Source organism: Scardinius erythrophthalmus, assembly GCF_964197995.2.
Source record: "Scardinius erythrophthalmus genome assembly, chromosome: 17".
NCBI lineage: Eukaryota > Metazoa > Chordata > Actinopteri > Cypriniformes > Leuciscidae > Scardinius > Scardinius erythrophthalmus.
In genome coordinates this window covers 31318425-31343527 of record NC_138237.1, presented here as the reverse complement: position 1 = coordinate 31343527, position 25103 = coordinate 31318425, and the positions used below count along the sequence as shown (strand labels likewise).

The window sequence follows — 25103 nt, the reverse complement described above, 5'->3', positions numbered from 1 at the left end:
GAGAAAGTTATTGGGGCGGGTCAGGGTGGATGATTTATTTTTGGCTACGGATTCGGGAGACGTTGGAGCTCATCCGCTTACTCTTAAGCAGTCAGACTCTGCCAGGCATTAACAGCTCGGGCTGAAAATGGCTAATGTGGTTTATCAAGTTAGTGGTATTGCCTCCTGCATATTCTATTTGTGCGTGACATGAGCGCACACAGCGCGTCTTCTGCAGGTTGTGCTTACCAGGTTGTTCATAAAAGCCAAAATGTGCCCAGATGTAGGCTTTAAAAGTAGTTGGAGCATTTTTAATTACTCGCACTCGCGTCTCACCTCCCTCTGCCATTGTAAGCTACCACGACAAAGCACGTACACGACAAATGACGTCAGAAAAGCGCCAGTACATAATCGGTTATGGTCTATTACTGAACTGATAACGAATCGTCCTCGTCTGCATCGCGATGCATCGTAGAAACGATAAATTTTGACACCCCTAGCGTGATCATAGGTAACTAAACGTGAACTAATTCCAAATTTACAAAAAAATGAGCTCAATGTTAAAATTGACCGGAGTTCTCCTTTAATATAGGGGAAGCTTTCCAGAGCTGGAGAGACCTTGAGTGAGAAGGCCTAAAAATGTACGCCAAGGTTGCTTTATTTCTTCTCGATACATAAGGAACATTGGTTTTACAGAACTAAGATATGTAGGGCCCTATGATTTCCGTGATGCGGAAAACGTGGATGGAATCACGGAATTTACACATGAAAACCAGGGCTTAAAGTATTCCGGCACCGTGACGGATCTCCGGCGTGTGGCCGTGAGAAAAAAAAAAAAAAAAAAAAAGTGGAACTTGCATGCGGTTTAATATTTTCGAGTCAATTGATTTCACCTACCAATCATATGAAAGGAACGCAGCTCTTACTAACGTTACAAGCCTATCAGAAGCAGAGCAGGGCGGGGCCTGGCAACACCGTGTGATTGAGATTTATTCGTCACGTTAGCGTTTTCGGTGAAAGGAGCGCTAGGTCATGAAGCTTGGGGATGATGTCCTACCCACGGGCGTAATTTCCTATGGGGACACTTTCCAAAATCCCGTTGTCCCCCCCACCCCCACTCAAATTTGTTTGTTATGATGTTTAACCACACGCCGTCATGGCCACGGAGGAGCAGGACCGAGCCTGTGTAAAATAGGTCACTGAATGTTCTAATGAGCAAGTAGCGGTTGCGGCACAGACAGCGATGAAACGCCAGAAACAACAACAGGTGACTTTAATGTCATCATGGATGAAAAGAAAGAAAGGAGATGTAAGTTGGTTGATTCAGTAAATTAGCTCAGGTCAGGATAATCATATTTTCTGTCTACACCTGTTGATCACTGAGCTAACGTTAACATACACTGCTGCTTGGTAACTTCAGACTTGGCTAAATATTTAATTTAATATTTAATTAAATATTCTGTGTAGCTTACAAAAAACAAAAACATTCTGTGTAGGCCTACCATGAAAACAAGTCCACTTTAAACCGCAGCATTTTCTGTCAGCAATGTATGACAAGTAGCCTAACGTTAGTGCTGTCAACGTAAACGCATGCGATTAATTTTTGTCCAGCTTTAACGTGTTAAAATATTTATCGCAGCGTCCGTTCTTTCTGTCATCCTTTGGGTTATATGATCATGCTCTCCTTCACGCAAATGTTTTAAACTATCAATGCGCGAGAAGATAAGAGAACGCGCTGTCAGTGAATGTCCTCCTGAAACAAACACACACACACACACACACACACACACACACACACACACACACACACACACACACACACACACACACACACAGAAAGACGCGCGCCAGTATTGCAGTTGACAGCGCGCCATTGAGTTCTCTTTCGCGCTTGAACGATAATAACACACATATTTATGCCAAAATGTCAGTTTTGTCGAGTATCTTCACAAGAACAGTCAAATGAGTTAAATACAATCTTAAATGGAAGTAAAGAGTAGAGAATGAGATGCGTGAGATCCTGTCAGCAGCGGCTCAACACTTCTGTTTTTCCTATATGCAAATTGTAGTGGGTCCACAGACACAGGGATTTGATCTCTGACAAAGTCCAACACCAACCGCTCAAAGGTTTTCATCAGGACAGATGTGAGGGCCACTGGCCGATAGTCATTCAAACACGTCACAGGTGTCTTCTTGGGCACTGGAATTATAATTGATCTTTTAAAGCTAACTGGAACAGTGCACTTCCCAAGTGACATGTTAAAAAGATCAGTCAGAACAGGAGCAAGTTGCTCGGAGCACAGTTTAAGGACACAAGGAGGAATACAATCCGGACCAGGTGCCTTCCTAACCTTCATCCTGGACAAGATCCTCTGGACATCCTCCTGAATGATGGTAAAACTCTGCTCATTACAAGCCGGAAAAACAACAGGTTCAACATTTCCAATTTCAAAACGACAATAAAACTCATTTAGTTCGTTTGGCAAGGATGGATCAACATTAGTGATGGATCCTCCTTTAGGTTTCCAAATTTACAACACAACATAATCCAAAGATACAAAACAAATGACAAAAAAGCACTTATTGAAAACAATGATCCAAAGACAGAGACCTTTGTGCCATTCCTAAAAACATTGTACATACCTTTCATTTCCAAGGTGTTTGATTTTCACTTTACCATGTTCATGTACAGAGACGCATGTGAATGTTGAAGTCAGCAGGACTCAGTGGCATCTGGTCCCTGAAAGAAAGAAAAAAGTTAACATACTGATATCAAGAGAAAGGCCTGCACGATTTTGGGAATAAATTTTAGATTTTTCTGGTTAAAATTGCTTTTTAAAATTCACAGAATACACACACACACACACACACACACACACACACACACACACACACACACACACACACACACACACACACACACACACACACAAATGTTTCTAACAATATATAATATAATGAACACCAGGTTTGTTGTGCCTTGTAGGCATAGGCTATGCGCAGTGCTGCATAAAATAATAATAACAATAACCTATAGCAGCCTATAAATCTTCCAAAAGATTTCAGTAACAACTACGCTAGAGAAAAATATATTGATTATCATGTTACTTCAAATGTTTCCATTCGTTATGATGATATGAAATGAGATAATAGTAAAAACATGAAGCCGTTTGGTGCATTTTGCTTTTCAAACGCAATCGCGCACCAAAATATGAAACATTATGGTTACGTTTGAGCAGATATCCACAAACACAGTAACAGTAAACACGGGTCTAAATATTATAATATTCACCATATATCTAGCAACAGTTCAACTGCAATGTGAAATTTATGCAACAATAACAAACTAATATGTAAGAATTTCTTACCTTACATCTTTCTTGTCTTCAAATCGCATTCTTCTTCTTCTGAGGTAAATCCAATGTAAGCTCACAGCGCGTCTTTCAAACTCGACGAAAAGCAGAGACTTGTGAAGTTTTTTCGTGCTTTGTTTTTGAGGTAACGAGCGCGTTCGCGTTCCATGTGGAGATTTGCATGTGAATCTCTTGCGCACATGGGCGTGGTCAAATTAAAAATAATGAGCAAGCGTTTGAGATACTGGACATCTTGTTGGTTTTATACAAATTACTTAAACAGAGAATATTTGTTTTAAGTTTGAATCTGATCATTTAAAAGTACACACTTAAATGTTTCTAAAGGTATATGGCTCATAAATGTGTGACAAGTATTCGCTGAGTTTTGTTTCAGTTTATAGACGTGCTCAAGGAAAAAAAGTTCACCGCGACGGGGAGGCAGAAAGCACACCCTGTTTATTTTCTTTATTTTACAAAAGCACAATGATTTGATTTGATTGTAAGTGGACACATACAAAAGTAGAAATATCACAGATTCTTTTTTTATATTTCTTTTTTCTGTATGACCATAAATGACGGAGTAATTTAAGTTTATTGTGCTACAATGTGAAGAAAATCCAGCAAAACGCGCGGGCGCGTTTGCTGACCCCAGAGGGTTAAACACTTACGGCGTGAGCCGGATAACCAGACATTATACCCTTTTGAGATTTCTCTGGGTCGCCGTGACAACGGTGGTAGCGTGCAGGTTGTATTACCGGCTCGTTGGCTGCATGATACACTTCTCCAGTAGCCTTTACTAAGGGGACTGACAGAGTGGAGGAGAAATGACGTACGCTTTCAATTAGCTTAGGCAGATAAGAGAGTGTCTTGTGAGTCACACGGAGGGCACCGGCGTGGGCTCATATGTTCAAAACGCTAATAATACTCGAGCCCTGCCATAGAACGGGAGGGCGCGAGTAACCAGGCTCGCTTTCTGTATCGTAAGAAAGCTGACCGTGAGCTCAAAGGAGAGCAACATAATTTATCTGCCGCCAGAGCCGGGAATCGAACACGGGTCTCTGGCGCTAAAGCCTTAGATTTCGCCACTGAGCCACAGGGGGAAATGACATAAGCTTTCAGCTATCGTGAGCATATAAGAGAGCGTCATGTGAGTCACGTGGGGTAGGCACCGGCGTGGGCTCAAATGTTTTAAAACGCTCATAATGCTCGAGCCCCGCCGTATGAACGGGAGGGCGCGAGGGGCGGGTTTGCTTTCTGTACGTAAGAAAGCTGGCCGCGAGCTCACGATTCACGAACAGGATTGCATTCCGGTGGTCTCTGCGGGCGGCGCTTTCGGTGCGACCCGAGCGAGAGAGGCGGAAGCGGGGTCCGTGTTGGAAAAGGCTAGTCGAGCCCGCAGGGTCGACATAGCACATAGAAATACAAGGCATTTTGAAACAAACGCCTCGCGCTCTTTTAGAGAGTGTGTGTCGCGACGGCGAACACACACACACACACACACACACACACATAGAACCAATGTAAGGATATGACGCCGGATAGCGCGGCAGGCATGGAAGGCTGAAGGCGGCGAAGACGACCGGCTTCTTCAGACGCTTTCCTAAGCTTGCTAATCGCTTGTTTCAATGGCGGTGGCTTCTCAAGATCCAGCGATGCATAGAGCTTCGCTGAAGACATGAAAATCAGATTTCCAGCCTGTGAGCTCTTCCTTTATACACGCTAGCCACACCCATTCTGGCGGGCTGTGACACGTGAAGGGCGCGAAATCACGCAGGGCTCACCGATAGGCTGCTGCAGTTGCCGCAGGTCAGCCAATGAGCACGCTTATACAGCCTGCTATGGTCTGCTGGCTGCCGCACTGCTTTGACAATAAATACAAAATTAAGGATAATTTTTGGCTTCAGATCTCGAGAAAAGACAACTTTACCCGTAGAGTAAGCAATACGAGAGAACCTCTCGTAAGAGAACGGAATTCTCTTATACACGCAGAATCGCATGGAATTTGCATATTTTGTTGGCATAATAAATGTTTTTTTTTATTTCCTTCTCATTTTTTCAGTTTAAAACAACAAACGTAGAAAGGTCTCTACCTAAACCCAGAGCCATATAGAGAGACATCTGTCAATACAGTTAATATACAGGGATATATAGGGATGCAAACAGCGCGCTTTTCAGTATGCACGCAAGCGTGAACCACTAGTGTTTCTTCTTGCTGCGTATCTTTTACTGTCTATGGCAGGGGTCTCCGTGGCCTGATTGGAGATAACTAGCTCGTAAAGAGGCCGTTCACATGTCGTGTCTTTTGCGCGCTCAAGTTCGTTAACGTTATTTCAAATGTAGGCCCGCAGCAAGCGTGCTCATAATTGAAGTGACACGCTCATTTTTTCCAGGCGCAGCGAGATGAAAACACCTCAACTTTTCAGAATGCCGCAAGTGCACCACAGTTCATGTGATAAGAACCAACATATCAGCTTCACCCTTTCCGTAACAACATTGAAAGCTCAGTCAACATAAAGGATGGGGGTGCACCACAAACACTATGGGTGTTTTTCTCTTCTCCGTAAATAAATCTTGTAGCAAAGCTACAGCAAGCGTTTTTTGGTGGTGGAAATCTATTAGCTACTAAAACTTCTTTGTCATTGTGGAGAGCGCAGTGCATGGTTGCATAGCAACGACAGACGCCACGGGAAAATCGGACCGAATTTTTACCATTTAATAATAAAAGATAATCTTATGTGCATTGTATTTGTAAATGTCAGTAATTTATCTTTTTGGACTCATTCTTTTTATAAAAATGATTTAACCCTCTGAGGTCTGAGCTGTTTTCTGGGCCCTGGAGGTGTTCTGACATGCTCTGACATTTCTGGTTATTTCTGTTACTTGTGACATTTTCATGGCTAAAGTCTAATTACACTGTATTCAGCACAAACTCTGCTACAATAATATATCAACAGCATGTATGTAAAAGTTTGTAGTTTTGAGATAATGACATTTATGCGTGGTTTGTGAAAATACAAAAAAAAATTCTCACTAAAATAAGGCCATGAAACCCATACTGATTATTTCTTCACAAGACTTTTGAAAATTGTATGACGTAGCCTAGAATATTTGCTGCAAAACTATTTGAAAATCACCCTGACGGCTCATTCAGAGAAGACTATATTGATTTAAAATTTTTACGACGTGTTTTGTGTTAGAAAGCCTTATGCGGAAGGTGTGATCACCTCATTAATATGTAAGTTTTTCTCACCTGAGAAAGACAAAGAACCTCCCCAACGGCCCTATTAGGAGCTATCCTAATAGCTCCTAATAGCCCTGTCATTCTGAGCAACCTTGCACAAAACTGTAAATGAGGAGATTTAAAAAAGAATGGCTTTTAAATTGTTTGGATTTATTTACAACACAACATAACCCAAAGATACACAACAAATGCCAAAAAAAAAACACTTCAAAGACAGACCCTTGTGCCATTCCTAAAAACATTGTACATACCTTTAATTTCCAAGGTGTTTGATTTTCACTTTACCATGTTCATGTTCCAGAGACTCATGTGAATGTTGAAGTCGGCAGGACTCAGTGGCATCTGGGCCCTGAAAAAAAAGTGAACATACTGATATCAAGAGAAAGGCCTGCACGATTTTGGAAATAAATATTAGATTTTTCTGGTTAAAATTGCTTTTTAAAGTTCACAAAATACACACACACACACACACACAAATGTTTCCAACAATATATAATATAATGAACACCAGGTTTGTTGTGCCTTGTAGGCATAAGCTATGCGCAGTGCTGGGTAAAATAATAATAACAATAGATAGCAGTATAAATCTTCCAAAATATTTCAGTAACAACCAAGCTAGAGAAAAATATATTGATTGTCATGTTCAAATGTTTCCATTCGTTATGATGATATGAAATGAGATACTGTAATAGTAAAAACATGAAGCCGTTTGGTGCGTTTTGCTTTTCAAATTTTCAAATGATACATTAAAACGCGATCGCGCTGCAAAATCTGATACATTCAAACGCGATCGCGCTCAAATATAAAACATTATGGTTACCATACATATCTACGTTTGACCAGATATCCACAAACACAGTAGGCTTAACAGTAAACACGGGTCTAAATATTATAATGTTCCCCATATATCTAGCAACAGTTCAACTGCAATGTGACATTTATGCAACAATAACAAACTAATATGTAAAAATTTCTTACCTTAAATCTTTCTTGTCTTTAAATCGCGTTCTTCTTCTTCTGAGGTAGCCTAAATCCAATGTAAGCTCAGGCGTGTCTTTAAAACACAGTAAGGAGTGAGTTACGAAGTCTCTGCTTCTTTGTTTTGAGGTGATGAGGGCGTTTACAGGTCTGCGTTTCTCCGCATGGATCATTTGCATGTCAATCACTCGTGCGCTCGTAGGCGTGTTCAAATTAAATTTAATGAGGACGCGTTTGAGAAACTGTACATGCCGCTGCTTTCGTATGGATTACTTAAAAATAGAATATTTGTTTTTTATATTATTTACATACTTTAAAAATAGAGATTCCAAGCGTTGTATAGACATGCGTTTCAAGTCTGTGTGACAAACATTCGCTGAGTTACAGGTCATTTTCTGTCGCGTTTCAGAATGAGTTTCACATTGAGAGAGACGGCAGAACGCGCATCATGTTTATTTTCTTTGTTTTGCGAAAAACACAACATTTTATTTTTATTATGAGTGTACACAAATAAAAGAAGACATTTAACAGTTTTGAATGTTGTACAATACAAGTATGTAAAATCAAAATCAACAGAGTATTTTACACTGATATAAAAAAAAACGAGCAGATCACGCCGGCGTGATTGTCGATCTCAGGGGGTTAAAGGTTTAAATATGTGAGGTTTTTTTAAAACACTTTTTATAAAACACTTTTTGTGAAAAATGGTTTAAAGGCTAATTTAATCTTAATTTAATATTCATCAGTCCTACCTTGTAACTGTTACCTTCATGTTACTGTTATTTTTGGCCAGAGATTTGTTGAAGGATTGGCCGAATTTTGGAGAATTTTGAATGTGCTTTGCTGAATATATTAACATTTTAAATAAAAAAGCTGAATTGTGAGTTTGTGTAACTGAATTTTTAAAGGTCAATACTGCTTAGAAGTGAAAAGAAAACAAGCAAATCCGAAAAATCCAAAAGGGCTAAAAAAAAAAAAAAAAAACGGAATTTGAGAAAAAACAAAACTGATTTCATAGGGCCCTAGATATGTTGTCTCAACATAGTAAGATGTCTTAATAATGTCTTTTGGTTGAATATACTTGTCATCTTCGCTTGTTTGTTCATTTGCATTATTATTATTATAAGCCTGGAAAGTCTAAAACTTCTCAACCGCCCGTGTTTGTTTTGGTGATTTAAAATATAAAAAGCGTTTACCAGAAATCACTTACTGCAGCTTTAAATATGCATAAAGCATTCATTACTTTATAAATCAGTTCATTACTTACAAACCATTCATTTTACTTACAAGTTACAACCATAGCTGGGTATATATATATATATATATATATATACACACACATACACATACATATATACATATACACATATGTACATATGTACATATATACATATATATATATATACACACACATACATATATACATATACACATATGTACATATGTACATATATACATATATATATATATATATATATATGTATATATGTACATATGTGTATATGTATATATGTATGTGTATGTGTGTGTATATATATATATATATATATATATATATATATATATATATATATATATATATATGTATATATATATATGTATATATGTACATATGTACATATGTGTATATGTATATATGTATGTGTATGTGTGTGTATATATATATATATATATATATATATATATATATATATATATATATGTATATATGTACATATGTACATATGTGTATATGTATATATGTATGTGTATGTGTGTATATATATATATATATATATATATATATATATATATATATATATATATATATATATATATATATATATTATTAATAGGTTTCAGAAGGTTATGACTGGTTTAATGTAGGGCAAAATCAATCATGTTATTTAGATAATTCCATCCACCTGTAATACTCCAGTACAGAGCCCCTAAAGGGACATGGGGAAGGAAAAAATATGAGATGGAGGAAAAATTATTTGTCAATGATTTTGTGCTTTCTTGCAAATGTTTTGCATTCCCTCAAGAAACTTTGCATTCTCTCGCAAAAACGTTTGCGTTCGCTCGCAAATAGCTCAAAAGATTTTGCGACCGAACAAAGTTTCTTGGTGGAATGCAAAACTTTTGTGAGAGAAAGCAAAAGCATTTTCCCTCCCGTCTCTTTTTTTTTCTTTTTTTTTCACCACCATGTCGCTGTAGGGACTCCGTACTCCTGTCATTTCAAGTGTTAAAGTTCTTGCATCAGCTACAAGGAAGGCAGAACTTCACTACTGTGCTGTAGCAGAAATTATATTTATTTTAAATGGATTTATTAATTAATATATTTGTGAATTTTGCATGTCCCCAGATTACCCTGTTGTTATTGTGAATAATTATTTGCAAAGGTTTAATAAGCTAATTATTTTGATTTAAAAATGTATCAGCTTATGTCTACTAAACAGTTGAATGAGTAAATTATTTGATAGCCATTTGTTTGAACCATTTCTAGATGACAATTAACACATTTTGTGAACAACCCCGATTCTTCAGGATTTTTTGAATTATTAGCAAAAAGTACTTTAGCATATAATAGTGCCAACTTAATGGTAATTCTCATGATGTCTGATACACTACATCAGCCAAATTTCGTAATAATTACCTATTCAGAATTTAATTTAAATGCTGAAATTTGATTGGTAGGTGGCTGCAATTTTTGCTACTCTATTTTATTTGTTGAATAGATTAATAAATATATAATGAACAAATATGTGATTTAATGAGTGAATGTGTGAATGTTTATAGCCTACATGTTATGCATGACAATTTTCACTTTCTTTGCCTGTTTATTTGCCCCCCACACAAAAAAGCTGTAGGTTGACATTTTTTGCCAAATAATTTTGTTAGATAAATACCGTTTATATATATATATATATATATATATATATATATATATATATATATATATATGCGTGTAATACAATATTTAATACAATATTTCATTACAGTTCAAGATCGTATATCATGCATCATCTTGCAATGTTATTTGTCATGAATGTAGCAATTTGCTCAAAGGGGAGATTGTCATACACTGATAACCACAACTGATAATTATTGAGAATTCAACAAAATACCGTATACCATATAATACATCAAAATGAGGAAAAACAAAATGTTTGTAAATGTGTTGACAAATATAAATATACAATATAAAAATATGCAGGAAAGATGCACAGGCATTAATTTGAGTTATTTTAACTTTAATTTTTACCTGAAACCTACCCTGTTCAGAGGGTAAGTCCCTTTAGGACAAATTATTATTCCCTAGGCGGCCATCTTTGAAACGCCTCTCAGGCATGCAATGCAGCTCCTATGTCTTTGAATGGGGTTACATCAAATTCTCCAAAACTTTTCGCCGAGCTTACGATTAAATTTCTTATCTAAAATCACCAATGAAATCTGACAAAACTGTCTCATAAATTTTGTTTACTGCACAATTGCTTATCAAAACAATAATTATACAAATCAGGCTTTAGAATTAACATGGTTTCTTAAAGGGATAGTTCACTTTGAAATTAAATTTTGGTATGTTTTAGCTTACCTCAAGGGCATCCAAGATGTAGGTGTCTTTGTTTCCGCAGTAGTTTCAATTTTGATATTTTTAGGTCAAACCGTTCTTGTCTGTCAGTCATATAATGCAGGTCTATGGTCACCACCTCAAAGAGCATGCACAGAGAAGTCCAAATTAAACAATTCCCCATCCTAAGTACACATTGATGGCCTAAGACACGAAACGAGCGGTTTGTGTTAGAAAACGAACAGTATTTATATCGTTTTTACCTCTTGTACACAACCCATAGACAGTATGACACAATCACATCCAAGTGATCTGAGGGCGCGCGCGCTTCCAGCGCTTTCTTCTTCTTGTTGTTTTTTTTTTACGGCGGATCGCAAACAAATATGTGCATTACCGCCACCTATCTCAGAAATGGACCATTGACACTTTCCTATACTTCTTTAACCTATCAACCGACATAAATTCCCCTTATTTAGCCACATAGAGGCTTCATAGAATTTCATCCGGCGCTGCGTGTTCAGCTCCTCCGTCCACTCTCAGCCCCCATGACAGAAAAAAAAAAAAAACGCATCCAAGTGATCTGAGGGCACGTGCGCTTCCTGGTGTGTGACGTGTGCGCGCTGCGCAAGCGCCGGAATTAAATGAGGATTTTTTTTCCTGTCATGGGGGGGGGGGGGAACGGTCATTTTTCCGCAGCGCCGGATGAAATTCTATGAAGCCTCTATGCGGGTAAATAAGGGGAATTTATGTCGGTTGATAGGTTAAAGAAGTATAGGAAAGTGTCAATGGTCCATTTCGGAGATAGGTGGCGGTAATGCACATATTTGTTTGCGATCCGCCGTAAAAAAAACAAGAAGAAGAAGAAAGCGCCGGAAGCGCGCGTGCCCTCAGATCACTTGGATGTGGTTGTGTCATACTGTCTATGGGTTGTGTACAAGAGGTAAAACCGATATAAATACTGTTCATTTTCTCATAAAAACCGCTCGTTTCGTGTCTTAGGCCATCAATGTGTACTTACGATGGGGAATTGTTTAATTTGGACTTCTCTGTGCATGCTCTTTGAGGTGGTGACCATAGACCTGCATTATATGACTGACAGACAAGAACGGTTTGACCTAAAAATATCAAAATTGAAACTACTGCGGAAACAAAGACACCTACATCTTGGATGCCCTTGAGGTAAGCTAAAACATACCAAAATTTAATTTCAAAGTGAACTATCCCTTTAAGTGTTGCTGCATTATGGTTGTCCATATCTTTCTCAGAAAGTGTGCAAAGCAAGCTTGTTGCAAAGCTTGTGACAAACAATTATACCCTGTTATGGTAATGGGTAATGGTAATAATATGAATGTGAAATATGTACTTTTTGGGACACAGCTTGTGAATCATTGAAAGTGAGAACTGAATTAACGTTTTCTGATGAGGTTTAAATCAGAAACCCTTCTAAAATCTGTTGGAATGCTATCAAATAAAAATAAATAAAAAAACATCTCATGGTAATCAAATATATTCACAAGGTTTTATATCACAGACAAAATATTATACCAATATATCACCCATTCTTATGCCGGGGACACACTTAACGACTAGGCTATAAGGCCAATTATGAATGTAATTTGATACGACTGATCATGTCCAAACGCGCCGAGTCAGAGACAGTTGCGTTCAGTCGGTGTTCACAGTTGGTGTTTAAAATCTACTCCAGTCGTTGAAAAGTCTGTAAGTGTGTTCAGTTCAGTCTTAGAATGTTTCAGCTAGTCATTAAGTGTGTCCCCGGCTTTAGTCGTGATAATTTTCACAAAACAATTATCAAACACTTGAAAAAACTGACCAGTTGACTGTAGGTGATACATGTTAATGACTGCATAGAGTAATTAAGAACTAATAATTTATGTTGAGTCTTATGTCATCTCCCTTTATGCTTTTAGAATAAAGCCAGAAGATGCCATGGACTTTGGTGTGTCGCTTCTTTTTTACGGCTTGTACTATGGTGTACTTGGTCGGGATTTTGCAGAGATGTGTGCAGATTTTATGGCATCTACAGTTGGGGTAAGTGGTTGAATCAATGGATAAACATCATGTTGCTTTTACCTATGTTTCCAGCCATCCTCCAAATTTTTTGATACATTGGCTTATCTGAGCACTCGCAAGTTGTTTTCACACTTTTATTTCTCTTGTATACAAGTTTGATTTCACCCCCTCACCGGGCCAATAAAACTGCCAGCTTTCACTTTGTTTTTACTCCTCTCTTTTAGTTTAACTATGAAATCATAACACACAACAGCACTTGGCTGTCTGTAGTGTATGCCCATACGTTATCAACAGCAATTTATTTTTGCATCTATTATCTAGCCTGATTGCTGTCATACCAGATGCAAACCATTTTAAAATCACTAACAAAACTAGCAAAACCTCTGTGAAAGCATCCTCAAATTATAGTCTGTTTTCAGTGAGATATTTACCAGGTTATAATTATTTTTATGGAAATTATGATTATATTATTTATTTTGTTATGTCATTGTCAATTAATTACTTTTTCAAGACAAGCTCAACAGAATTAAATATATATATATATATATATATATATATATATATATATATATATATATATATATATATATATATATATATATATATATATATATATATATATCTTTGGTAATCATGAAAAACTGGAAAAGGCATGGAAAAATTATTGGTCAAAGAGTGTATTATGAACCCTGATGTACAGATCTATTGCTTCAGTTTTACAGTGCATCTGGAATGCCCACTAAGCACCTGTCAGACAGCATCTGTGCTGTCTGTGGTCAGCCAATCCTTGTGGATGTGAGTGAAGAGGGGATCATAGAGAACACCTACAGACTCTCCTGCAACCATGTGTATCCTTTACCATTTTTACTGTTGTTAATTTATGTCTGCAATCTGCAGGGTTCGTACAGAGTATGTACATTTTGGAAAATGTTTTTAACTTGTGTTTTGAAACGAAGTAGGGGCAAATCCATGTCAAATCAACCAAATTTCAGAAACATCCCTGGCTCAAATTTTTTATTTTTTTCATATTTTTTTCTGGTGAAAGACACATAAATGGTGATAAAAGCCAAAATATTAAATGTCATGGGTGAATATTATTGAGTAATACACTATTTTGTAGAGGGGTGTCAAAATGACAATTTTAGCCTGAGATTTGGTGTCATTATTATTCATTTTAAATGGAGATTGGTAGGTCTATTGGAAAAAAATCTATTGACTTTAGCAATCTTTGTTGCATTATATGCCAACGGTGACAGTTCAAAAATAGAAAGATTTTGGTTCTTAAGAAATTTATCTTTGGGTATCTTCATTTTGGCTCTATTTGCTTTAATTACAGTGATATTGGAATCTCAATATAACACATTTTAAATGGTCAAAAACCAAATGATGGCCACTTTGCATATAGCTGATACTTTTCTTTTAAAGAGGAATGTCTGAAGAACATATAGCCTACAGACCCTTTCCAAAAAATTAGAATATCATGGAAAAGTTTATTTATTTCCATAATTCCATTCAAAACGTTAAACTTCCATAGATTATAGATTCAGGCCCCTCAACTTAAACGATTTCAAGTATTTAGTTGTTTATTTGTACATAATTTGGGCTTCCAGCTCAAAAAATTAGAATATTACATGAAATCACACAGTAATTACACAGCAGGGCTCCAGACTAACTTTTTTTATTAGGAGCGCTGTAGCCCCTGACTTAAAATTTTAGGAGCGCAAGCAGAAAATTTAGGGGCACACCTTCACATTTTCCCCCTAAATAACTATTACAGACAAATGCTTTGATAATAAATAGATTAAGCGTACAGAAATTATGGTGCAGTTTTATTTTAAGATCACAGGGCTCCAGACTAACATCTGAGGGCCGCGGCTCTAAGTTCTACAGAAAGTATTTGGTAGCACTGTGGGATGATAAAGCACTGAGCTAAATTTGAGGTGTATAGATAAAGTTAAATTTAATTATTATCCTTCATAATGTCTTAATATTATTTCAAAAGCAAAATGAGTGACAAAATAGATATTAGGGAGTGAAAATAGCCAATAAGCACCCTCAGCAGCTGTTTACAATGGTAATTTAGTCTTCTTTTTAAAAAAAATAAGTGTGAGTTTTCCTACTTCTTGAAACTTTCAGTTTTATAAATAGAGACAATCTTTAAAGGATGAACAAAAATGTTTTGGTCGACACATAAAAAAAAATATTTTAATAGGATATAGTTTTGAAGTGCTGTAAAAAGATAGGCTACTTTCATAACCACAGTATACCATAGTTATAGTTATGTCTGGTTCAGAATACGCAATTTTTTTGTCTGTTACTATAGTCAATGTATCAGATTACACGATTTCGAGTCTCGACTCCTAAAAATCTTGTCATGTCCTGGACAAGAAACATTGTCAGACTACACATTGCTTTACGACCAGTCATCTCGAGCCGTCTCACACACATATTCACTCGCACATGTACACACGCACGCACACACTCTCACTCTCTCTCGCTCGCTCGCTCACTCACTCACTCACTCGCGCGCGGGCGCACACACACACACACACTCACTCATTCACTCGCGCGTGCGCACACACACACACACACACACACTCATTCACTCGGAACCCTTCATGGAGGACCGTTAAAAAATTAATTGTCGTGATATCGTAAACAAAGCATCGCAGACGCGACGTCGGTTGTCGCCCACTATGAACGAGATGAAATTTACTGGTCGCACATGTGCGACTGGATGTAAAATTTAGTCGCACACTCTCAAATTTTGGTCGCAAAATGCGACCATTTGGTCGCAGTCTGGAGCCCTGCACAGTGATACCATGTTCATTGAATCAGGTTTTGGTTATTTTGGCAGTGTGGGCAGGTGCAAATCCTGCTGGAAAATGAAGTCAGCATCTCCTAGTGCTGGGCGGTATGACCAAAAATCCACATCACAGTATTTTTCTAAATTACACCGGTTTCACGGCATATGCATAGACTGTAAAAAATAGGGTATATGACGTTTTTTTCCCCAAGCATGACTCAAAGCAGCAACGCTCATAAACGCTGCTTTATCAGGAAAGATAAAGAAAGATTCAATCGTAATAACAAAGAAGCTTTTCTAAAGACCGTCAGTTAACTTCACATACATTCATATAAAAACACCCGCAAAAAAACACATTAAAAAAACACCTTTTGATTTTGAAATGTGCAGTGCTCATGTTTATTCAACGATGTCAATGCCAACCACAAACAGATTTTCCAAAAGACTGTGTTGATATTGTGAACCAATGTATGGGAAACACTGTAATATAATTTGACAGCTATCAATTATAGTTTAACCTAGCCATCTTCAAAGTCAAGTGTAAATGCATCTGGTTGTTGAAACCACATATGTAAATTGTACTCCTCCCAAAAATGCTAAAAAAATAAACGTGTGAGAGCGTGTTATAGGTTATATAGCCAGTTATGACGACGGTACTGGAATGCGCATCACCGCAGATGAGAAGCTGAGCATATTCTTTAAGCCAACGTGCAAATTATCGCAAATCAAAAGTGAAAGTGAGACGCTTAACACACAATCATCATCATTAAAAGTAGAGAAACGAAATGATCTTACCAGGGCTGTTGCCGCTCTCTCTTATTGCGGTCTTTGATTTTGAAATTTTAGCCGATGATCAATAAAATGCAGCTCTGTTGCTTTCGGTGACGTGCACTCCATTAAATCTACGTAACTGTGACGTCGGTGCAAAAGGGGTCTATAGCGCAGGAATTGAAGATCGGATTTAAATCCGTTTCCCAAAAACACATTTATGTGACCAGGTGTAAATGGAATCGTTTTGATAAATCAGATGGCTATCCGATCTGAGAAAACGCATGAAGTGGCCAGGTGTAAACAGCCCCTTAGTAACACGTGCGTCACCACAGTGCAACAGTGAAAGGACCCTCTCAAACAGTGTTGCGCCACGCGCGTTCTGATTGTTATTAAAGCGAGATACACCGGTATTGCGGTGTTTTAAAAATTCATATCATAACAAAAATAAACACGGTATGAACCAGTACACCGCCCAGCACTAGCATCTCCATAAAGCTTGTCTGCTGAAGGAAGCATGAAGTGCTCTGAAAATGTCCTGGTAGACGGCTGCGTTGAGTGGACAGTACAGTGGACCAACACCAGCCGATGACATGGCTCCCCAAACCAACACAGACTGTGGAAACTTCACACTGGACTTCAAGCATCTTGGATTGTGTGCCTCTCCATTCTTCCTCCAGACTCTGGGAACTTGGTTTCCAAATGAGATGCAAAATTTGCTCTCATCAGAAAAGAGGTCTTTGGTCCACTGTGCTTTATTAAATCCAGAGTCAACGCAGCCGTCTACCAGGACATTTTCAGAGCACTTCATGCTTCCTTCATTTTCCAGCAGGATTTGCACCTGCCCACACTGCCAAAATAACCAAAACCTGGTTCAATTAATTTTTTGAAATCCTGTTTTCGTGGGTTTTATGAGCTGGAAGCCCAAATTATGTACAAATAAACATGGAAGTTTAACGTTTTGAATGGAATTATGGAAATAAATAAACTTTTCCATGATATTCTAATATTTTGGAAAGGGGTCTGTAATGTTGAACATAGAAATATATCTTGTTTCCCCTCTATGAAAACAATTGCATAGAACAAGTTTGTGTGCCTGTAACTCAATAAGTATTAAAGATATCTCAAAAGGATTTTACATTCTGGTTATTAGCAAACTTTTCTATTGGTATGTTAATTTTTAAGTCCATATATGGTTCAATCCCATACATTTGGGGATCTCAATGTCCAAATTTTTTAATATTACCCATTTTCAATTGTCAAAAACAAAGTGTGGGTCAATTTGCACATAGCTGATGCTTATTTTATTTAAATGGGTATGTGTGAAGAATAATTATTGTTGAAACTAAAAATGTAGTTTGTTTACATCTATCAAAACAATTGGATAAAACACACCTATGACAAAAATACTCTGAAAAGGTCAAGTTGTGGCACATTAACTTGCTCTCAGAATACAAGAATACAAATTTGTTCTTTATACTTCTTTGAAGTACAGGCAGGCAAACTTATTTTTACATTCAATATTATTCATTAATAAGAAATCCTTCTTTAAATACAGTAAGTGTTAGATGTTTGCTAAGTGACTAATATGAAAGTAAAATAATGTCAAATGTATTCTAAACAAAAAAGCTTGTTGAATTGCTCTAATTGAAAAAAAATCCATTGCATTAACAGTGCTTGCATTTTCATGCATTGTATTTTTAGGGCTTACATTTTTATGGGCTGAAATTCAGCATGGTTGTATATTTAAAGGCAGGGTAGGCAGGTTTTTTCCAAAAAAAATTTTTTCCCAAATTTGTTTAAACTGTCTTTATATACCACTACATAATTAAAATGTAAGTACTCTGAAAAAGAGATTATAAAAATCGTGTGTCTGTAGTCCTCTCAGGGCTGCAATAAACATAGCTACATATTCCATTCACTCCCACCCCCTCCCTTCTGGGCTCCTTCCGAAGCCACGCCCCCAAAACACATGAACACGCGATGCCGACCGCTCAGCTGGAGGACGCGTTTGCCAGCGCCGAGCGGAGAGGAGCGCAGTGCATGTAGTGACATCATGTCAGATTCGCATGTAATAAAATACCTAACTTTATCATTATGAATATAAACAACTAACATGACTTTTCCATGTTTCCATGTTCAGTTAGTACTCACTATCAAGCTAGCATATCGATACTGGTAAAGTTTAAAATATATTGAGTTTGATTCGGTAACGAGCTAGTAACATAAGGCAAAGCTAAAAACAGGTTGCATTGATACACGTTTTCCCATTACCATCAGTTACACTGCGATGAAGGTGAATTTCGTGTAAGATTCATAACATATACGGTGTTTTGCATGTAAGAGCTTCCATGATGAAAGCACTGTTGGCTCTGATGAGGACTACACTATATTGACTCTCGTCTGACTTCTTGCTTTATCCAAAGACTTTTTGGTCATAGCCTTTTGGGAATTTTGACTGCTCTTTCTCTGCCATAATTGTGATTCTTTCTAGCTTCCGTGCCTCTTCCCATCCTCGAGTCAAACGGGTGCGCGCATGTGGGCAGCTCCTGTAGCAGCAGGGGTGGTAGCCATGGTAGCGAGGGAGAGTGACAGTCGCCCAGCCAATCATTTCATTCGTTCCGAATGGAAATAAGTAGCTGTTTATTGCAGCCCTGAGAGGACTACAGACACTCGATTTTTATACTCTCCTTTTCAGTACTTACATTTTAATTATGTATTGGTATATAAAGACAGTTTAAACAAATTTAAGGGAAAAGTTTTTTAGAAAAAACCTGCCTACCCTGCCTCTAAGCTTTGAATTTTTTTTAATTCAAAACATTTCACTCATTTTCATTATTGAAAATTCAATAATCCATATTGAAACAAGAGATGACAAAAACAAGAAAAATTGGAATTCTCCTACCAGTTGAAACCTGTGATTTCAAACACAGTCCAAAAGGGGAAATGGGTCCTTGGGCAGCTCGCCATTTGCGCACATTTAATTGCGTCCAATACGCAGGCAATTCCTCTCCAGAGGATTATGATTGGCACAAAACAGGAAACTCTCCCAGAAAGTATAAAGAAAGAACAAAGAAAACCAACCTTGCGGCAAACACAATAATTAACCTTTGATTCAGATATTTCCATAACAAATCATATATACTCATATCAAATGACACAATACAACTTTTCGACAGTTATTAAACACATTGATGCTCATTAATCACTTTTTTGTCTCATTTCATGACAAATAGCAATTTTACATGTGGTAGCCTTAGCCTACGAGCTAATTAGTTCAACTTGTGCAATGTGCGCAGCCTACTCAAACTCGACTCATACTGAATCATTTCAGAAATTTGACATGAATCTCTCACATGATATCAGATTAATATCTGAAATTTCACTTACCAAAGTCACATAAAATCAAATTATTTTAAGAATCAAAAATATTTTGCACAAGGAAGATTATTCACATCACTTCAACACTCTGGGGACTGGGATCTGCTCCATTTCTACTTCTCGGATTTCCACTTCTCTCTCTCTGACGAAAACACTTCAGGCTGACGCATCAACTTTATAAGTTTAACTTTCCAAGTGCACCCACTTGGAGTTTCAGGAGAAACGCTCCGTACTACTGTCTTGTCTAATCGGCTCTGATCTGATTCTCTCTCATCTGCTCATTGCTGAAAGCAGCGCAGGCGCAACCTGTGGCCTACTATTGGCTCACAGGGGTGTCAGTCACTGCAGTACAATCAGTGATTGAACGAATCTCTTTCCTTCTACAACACTTTTTCTTTCCTTTTTTTACTTTTTTTAAACTTTAATTCTTTATTGGTTGCCTGGGTTACCCATGTTACACTCTCCCTGCTTTGAAGATATGCAGGTCCCTGGTACTTCTCGAATTAACTGTTCCTTCCTGTGTCAGAGCATCATTCCTTTCATCCTCTCCACTGAAGATCCCGGATTAGGGCTCATCTGACTCCTGGTCCTGCTGTTCATCCTGCACAGGTACGTCACTCAACACGTCCATTCCTGTAGGGTTCTTCATCAGTGGACTCCTTACTCCAGGATCATCAAGCGGACTTCCATCTACAGAATCAGGTAGGTTAGGTGAATTCCCTTGTGATTCTTTTGAAACGGGATGCTCGGTGTCTGTATTAATCACAGCTCCTTCAGGAAAAACTCCTGCCATCACTTCATCCTTTGACTACTTCTCAGGTCTAGAATTAGAGTGAATTCTGCTTTCAACATTCGGCAAGTACCCAGATGCGTAACAACTTGCAAAGTCATCTTCAGATTCAGAATTCTGGGTTTCGCTCTCAGTCTCTCTTGCACTAGCGTTTGCAGATTTTTAGGCTTGCAAAGTTTCTTTTGGCTTATTGACTCAGTACAGGTTTAACAGTACAAACTGGTAAGTTGCCGTCTTTCTTGATCACAAAGTAAATTTCTTTCTCCCACTAATCCGCTAACTTAATCTTCCCTCTCAATCCAGCCTTCTGGTCCCTGGTAGATATCGCTACGGCATATCTGGTGAAAAGATCGGTCATCGCTAAAATATCCTTTGTGTTGCTCCGACCAGGTTCTAGAATCCTTTCAATTCCTATATGGCCCATGTCATTATGCAGGCTTGTCAAGGCCATCTCCCAAAGACCCACAGGTAATGCCAACTGGTATAGCACACTTCCTCAAATTGCTTCCTTCTGAATACCACCAGTCTGTTCCACTCTCTCAGCTATAAGGCTACCTCAAAAGTCTCTACCCTCCCGTCAGGTTTCTTCCCTGACTCCAAGTACTTAATGACTATGCTGAACTCTGGGTAAGCCCTTTGACGTTCCATCAGATCCTCTTAAGACAATTGGGGATAAACTGGAAAACCATGAGCATCCTCTTTGCTGGAAACCTTGAGGTACTGCACCGGCACTAAGGGACAGTGACTCAAACATGGTGGGTTGGGAGCATGACAGGTAGGGAGCATCACAGTTTTGAAACACGTAGGGATGGGACGATTACCGGTTTCACGATAAACCATGATAAAATGTACTGACGGTTAGTAATATCGTTTAAAATTTAATTATCATTAAACCCGTGTTTGATTATCTCGATTTTAGATCCTGTTCAGCCAGCAACAGTGCGCAGCGCGCAATGTTATTTTTTATTCAAGAAGGAATTGCGGAAGGCAGATTTTTCAGCCTTTTAAAAGAACCAATTCTGAGGTGTGGTCATATTTTAGCTTTAACAAAAGTCCTAAGGGAAACTTAATCAAGGATGGTCACCCTGTCAGCAGAACATGCACAAGAAAAAGTAGCTGCAATAGGGGGAAACTTCAGATCTGCCGATTCGTCTTGTGTGACCATTAACTGTTGTATAGCGAACGCAAGGCAAGTTAACTTTGACCTCAATACCAAAACTACGTCTGGGAAATAATTGGGCATAAAATGTTGTTTTAAGTTGAATTATTTTATATCAATCACTTGAAATAAACGTGAAGCTTCCGCAAAGAAAAGTTCGCAGCAAGTGGCTTAGCCAAAGACGACCGAACAAGTTCAAACAAGACTATTAAGAGTGACATTTAAGGGATAATAATTTATATTCATTATACACTTATTACACTGATTTTTACCACATAATTACGGGGACATTGAATTGAGATTAATGTTTTAAGTCTTACCTGTTTATAAATCCATTATGTACAGCGTACAAAACAATCGTTCAGACAAGATGATCACAATAATATTATCAAACTCTGTAAACAATAAATCAACTCTGATTTAACTTTCAATACAATTAAAAATGGAGACGCAAGACGGCAAGTTGTATTTGAATGAAACGAGAGAGCACGTCCATTGTGATACATGTTGTTGTAACGTCTGTCAGAGAGTTTGAAGTCTGCCCAGATGAAGAATACAAGACAGTGCAAATGAACTAGTTCCACGAGACTTTTATAGATGTTTTCTCTCAGTTAAGCACACTCTTCATACATGTCGAAGAGCGAATGTTAAAAGGGAAAAGAAAACACTCTAAAACACGCGACAAATCAAAGTGGAAGTAAACACATAAAACAACGGTCAGCAGTAGAGCAGTCATCTTCCTCTTTGCGTGATCAATCTCACTCTCACTGTGCGTGCGCGCTCACATAAAAACAGCATGCATACAATAATGTACGCCATAGAAGTTATCTTACAGGCACATCCACATTCATGTCATGAACACTACTTAACACTAGGTGGCCGTTACAATGGATGTGCGCTAGGTGTTATAATGCGTTGCTATTGACGACCGTCATTATAAGGAAGGAAATGCTTTAAAAAGTGCATAGAGCTGCTTGTTTTATTTGTTGTTTGTTGATTTTCAAATATAAAACTTGTTGAAATGTCTTAAGTGTGAGCATCAACTCTTTTTGAACACTTTCATCTCGTTTTAACAAAACCGTGATAATATTGATAATCGCGATAATTTTGGTCACTATAATCGTGATATAAAATTTTCATACCGTCCCATCCCTAGAAACACTTGGTGTCTTTCGCAGAGAGCTTTCACCGCTGCTGGCAGAATTGTCTGTTGTTCTGTATCTTCTAAATGGTGAAGAGTGAATTGACTGATTCTTTCGCACTCTTTTTGAGACAAAGACATCCAGAAGGCCTGTCATGAGGACATCTTGAGAGGACGTCTTTTGCTTGCCTGCGCGATATCGAATCTTGAAGTTGAATGTCGACAGGCTGGACAGCCACCTATAGCTGGTTGCATCAAGCTTTGCAGATGTCAAGAGCGGGTTGCTGTCTGTCAGTACAGTGAACACTCCTCCATACAGGTAGTCGCTGAATTTGGCTGTGACCGCCCACTTGAGCGCTAAGAACTACAACTTGTGCACTGGATATTTAGTTTAACTTTTGTTTAGTCCCCTGCTCACAAAAGCAATTACATTTGTCCCTCCTGATCTTGATAAAGGGTGGCCCCAATTCCCGTAGTACTTTCATCTGTGGTCAGCACATAAGGAAGGCTGTGATCAGCAAATCCAAAGACCAGAGCTGAAGTCAGCTTCTCTATGATGGTATCGAATGCTTGCTGGCATTCCTGTGTCCATCGATCTCCAAATTGCTCTTTGGGATTCCGGTACTTCCGGTTCTTCAGGGTGTGCCTCTGTTATTTCTGCAAGGGGGGAAAACCAACAGTTAGGTCGTTAAGAGGTCTTGTGATCTTGGAGAAATCTTGGACGAAACTCCTGTAGTATCCTGCAAACCCGAGAAAAGATTTGAGCTCTTGAGGTCTTGAGGGTTTTGGTCTTGGCCGGATCCGTCTTGACTCCATTCTGAGAGGTCCGATGTTTGGAAGAACTTTTCATTTTGTAGGGAGACAGTTTCAGTCCATGTTCTCTTAGACGCTTTAGAACTTGCAGAAGCCGAGCCTCATGTTCCTCTAATGTCTTAGAGAAGACAATAAGATTGTCAATGAAAACCAGTACCTCTCTTCGATTAAGATCCCCCATGCACCGCTCCATTAACCATTGAAATGTACTTGGTGCAATGGTGACCCCTTGAGGCAGCCTGTTGAACTCCTAGAACCCCAAAGGACACACAAATGCCATTTTCTGTTTGTCGGCCTCTTCCATCTCAATTTGATAGAAGCCTGACTTTAAGTCAAGGACTGAAAACCATTTGGAGTTCATTAGAATAAAGAAGGCATTCAACTTTCTGGAATTCAACTTTCTGAAGTTGACAAGCGCACATCATTATTTTCCTCACTACCACTTTAGGAGAAGCTAATGGGGACTCTGATTCTCTGATGATGCCTGCGTCGAGAAGCTCTTTGAGGTGCTTCCTTACTGCGTCTGCATCCTTCGAATGGATAGGCCTGGCCCGCTGCTTGAAAGGCATGCTGTCACTGAGGTTGATGCAGTGCTTTACTTTATCGGTTTGGCCATAATCCAAATCGTGCAGCGTAAATACATCAGACATGTTGTTAATTAGGTCCGTTACTCTCCTCTTCCATTCACATGATTGGGGGAATGTGAATCGTGAATGGAATCACCCTATCACCAAAATCAGGAACGATCTTAGCTTTCCCAGGACTCTCATCTTTGCACTCGTGGGGTTTCCTCCCTCAATCACGCGTTGGACGGCATGCACTTCAGCCAGGGATTATTAAATCTGTTTGTGTCTCATTCTTCAGCACTACTGGTATCTGGATATTGCACTTCGGAGGTAAGGAATGCAGGCAACTAGCCACCAACAATCTGCTAGGCAAGGAAGATGACGCTGATGGCTCTACTGTTACCCAAGTCTCTGATGGCAGTCCGGGGATGTTAGCATACCCATCAAGGACTATGGTACTTTACTAGTACTGTTACTACTTCAGACACGTCTCTTTTCAACTTTACTTGGTCCAAGGCACTGGCACCGGCTCGTCGCCTCCTCGCTT

At 38.4% G+C, this 25103-nt stretch overlaps 1 protein-coding gene across 3 annotated transcripts in view; it reads left to right on the top strand.

The window, feature by feature from the left end:
* Window positions 1-25103, top strand: part of rnf121 (ring finger protein 121) — a 124047-nt gene that overhangs the window by 83117 nt on the left and 15827 nt on the right. For all 3 annotated transcript variants that reach the window (XM_081391374.1, XM_081391375.1, XM_081391373.1), the window contains 2 exons: window positions 13030-13150; window positions 13847-13980. In XM_081391374.1, coding sequence (XP_081247500.1) covers window positions 13030-13150; window positions 13847-13980 — 255 coding nt within the window. The remainder of the gene's footprint in view (window positions 1-13029; window positions 13151-13846; window positions 13981-25103) is intronic.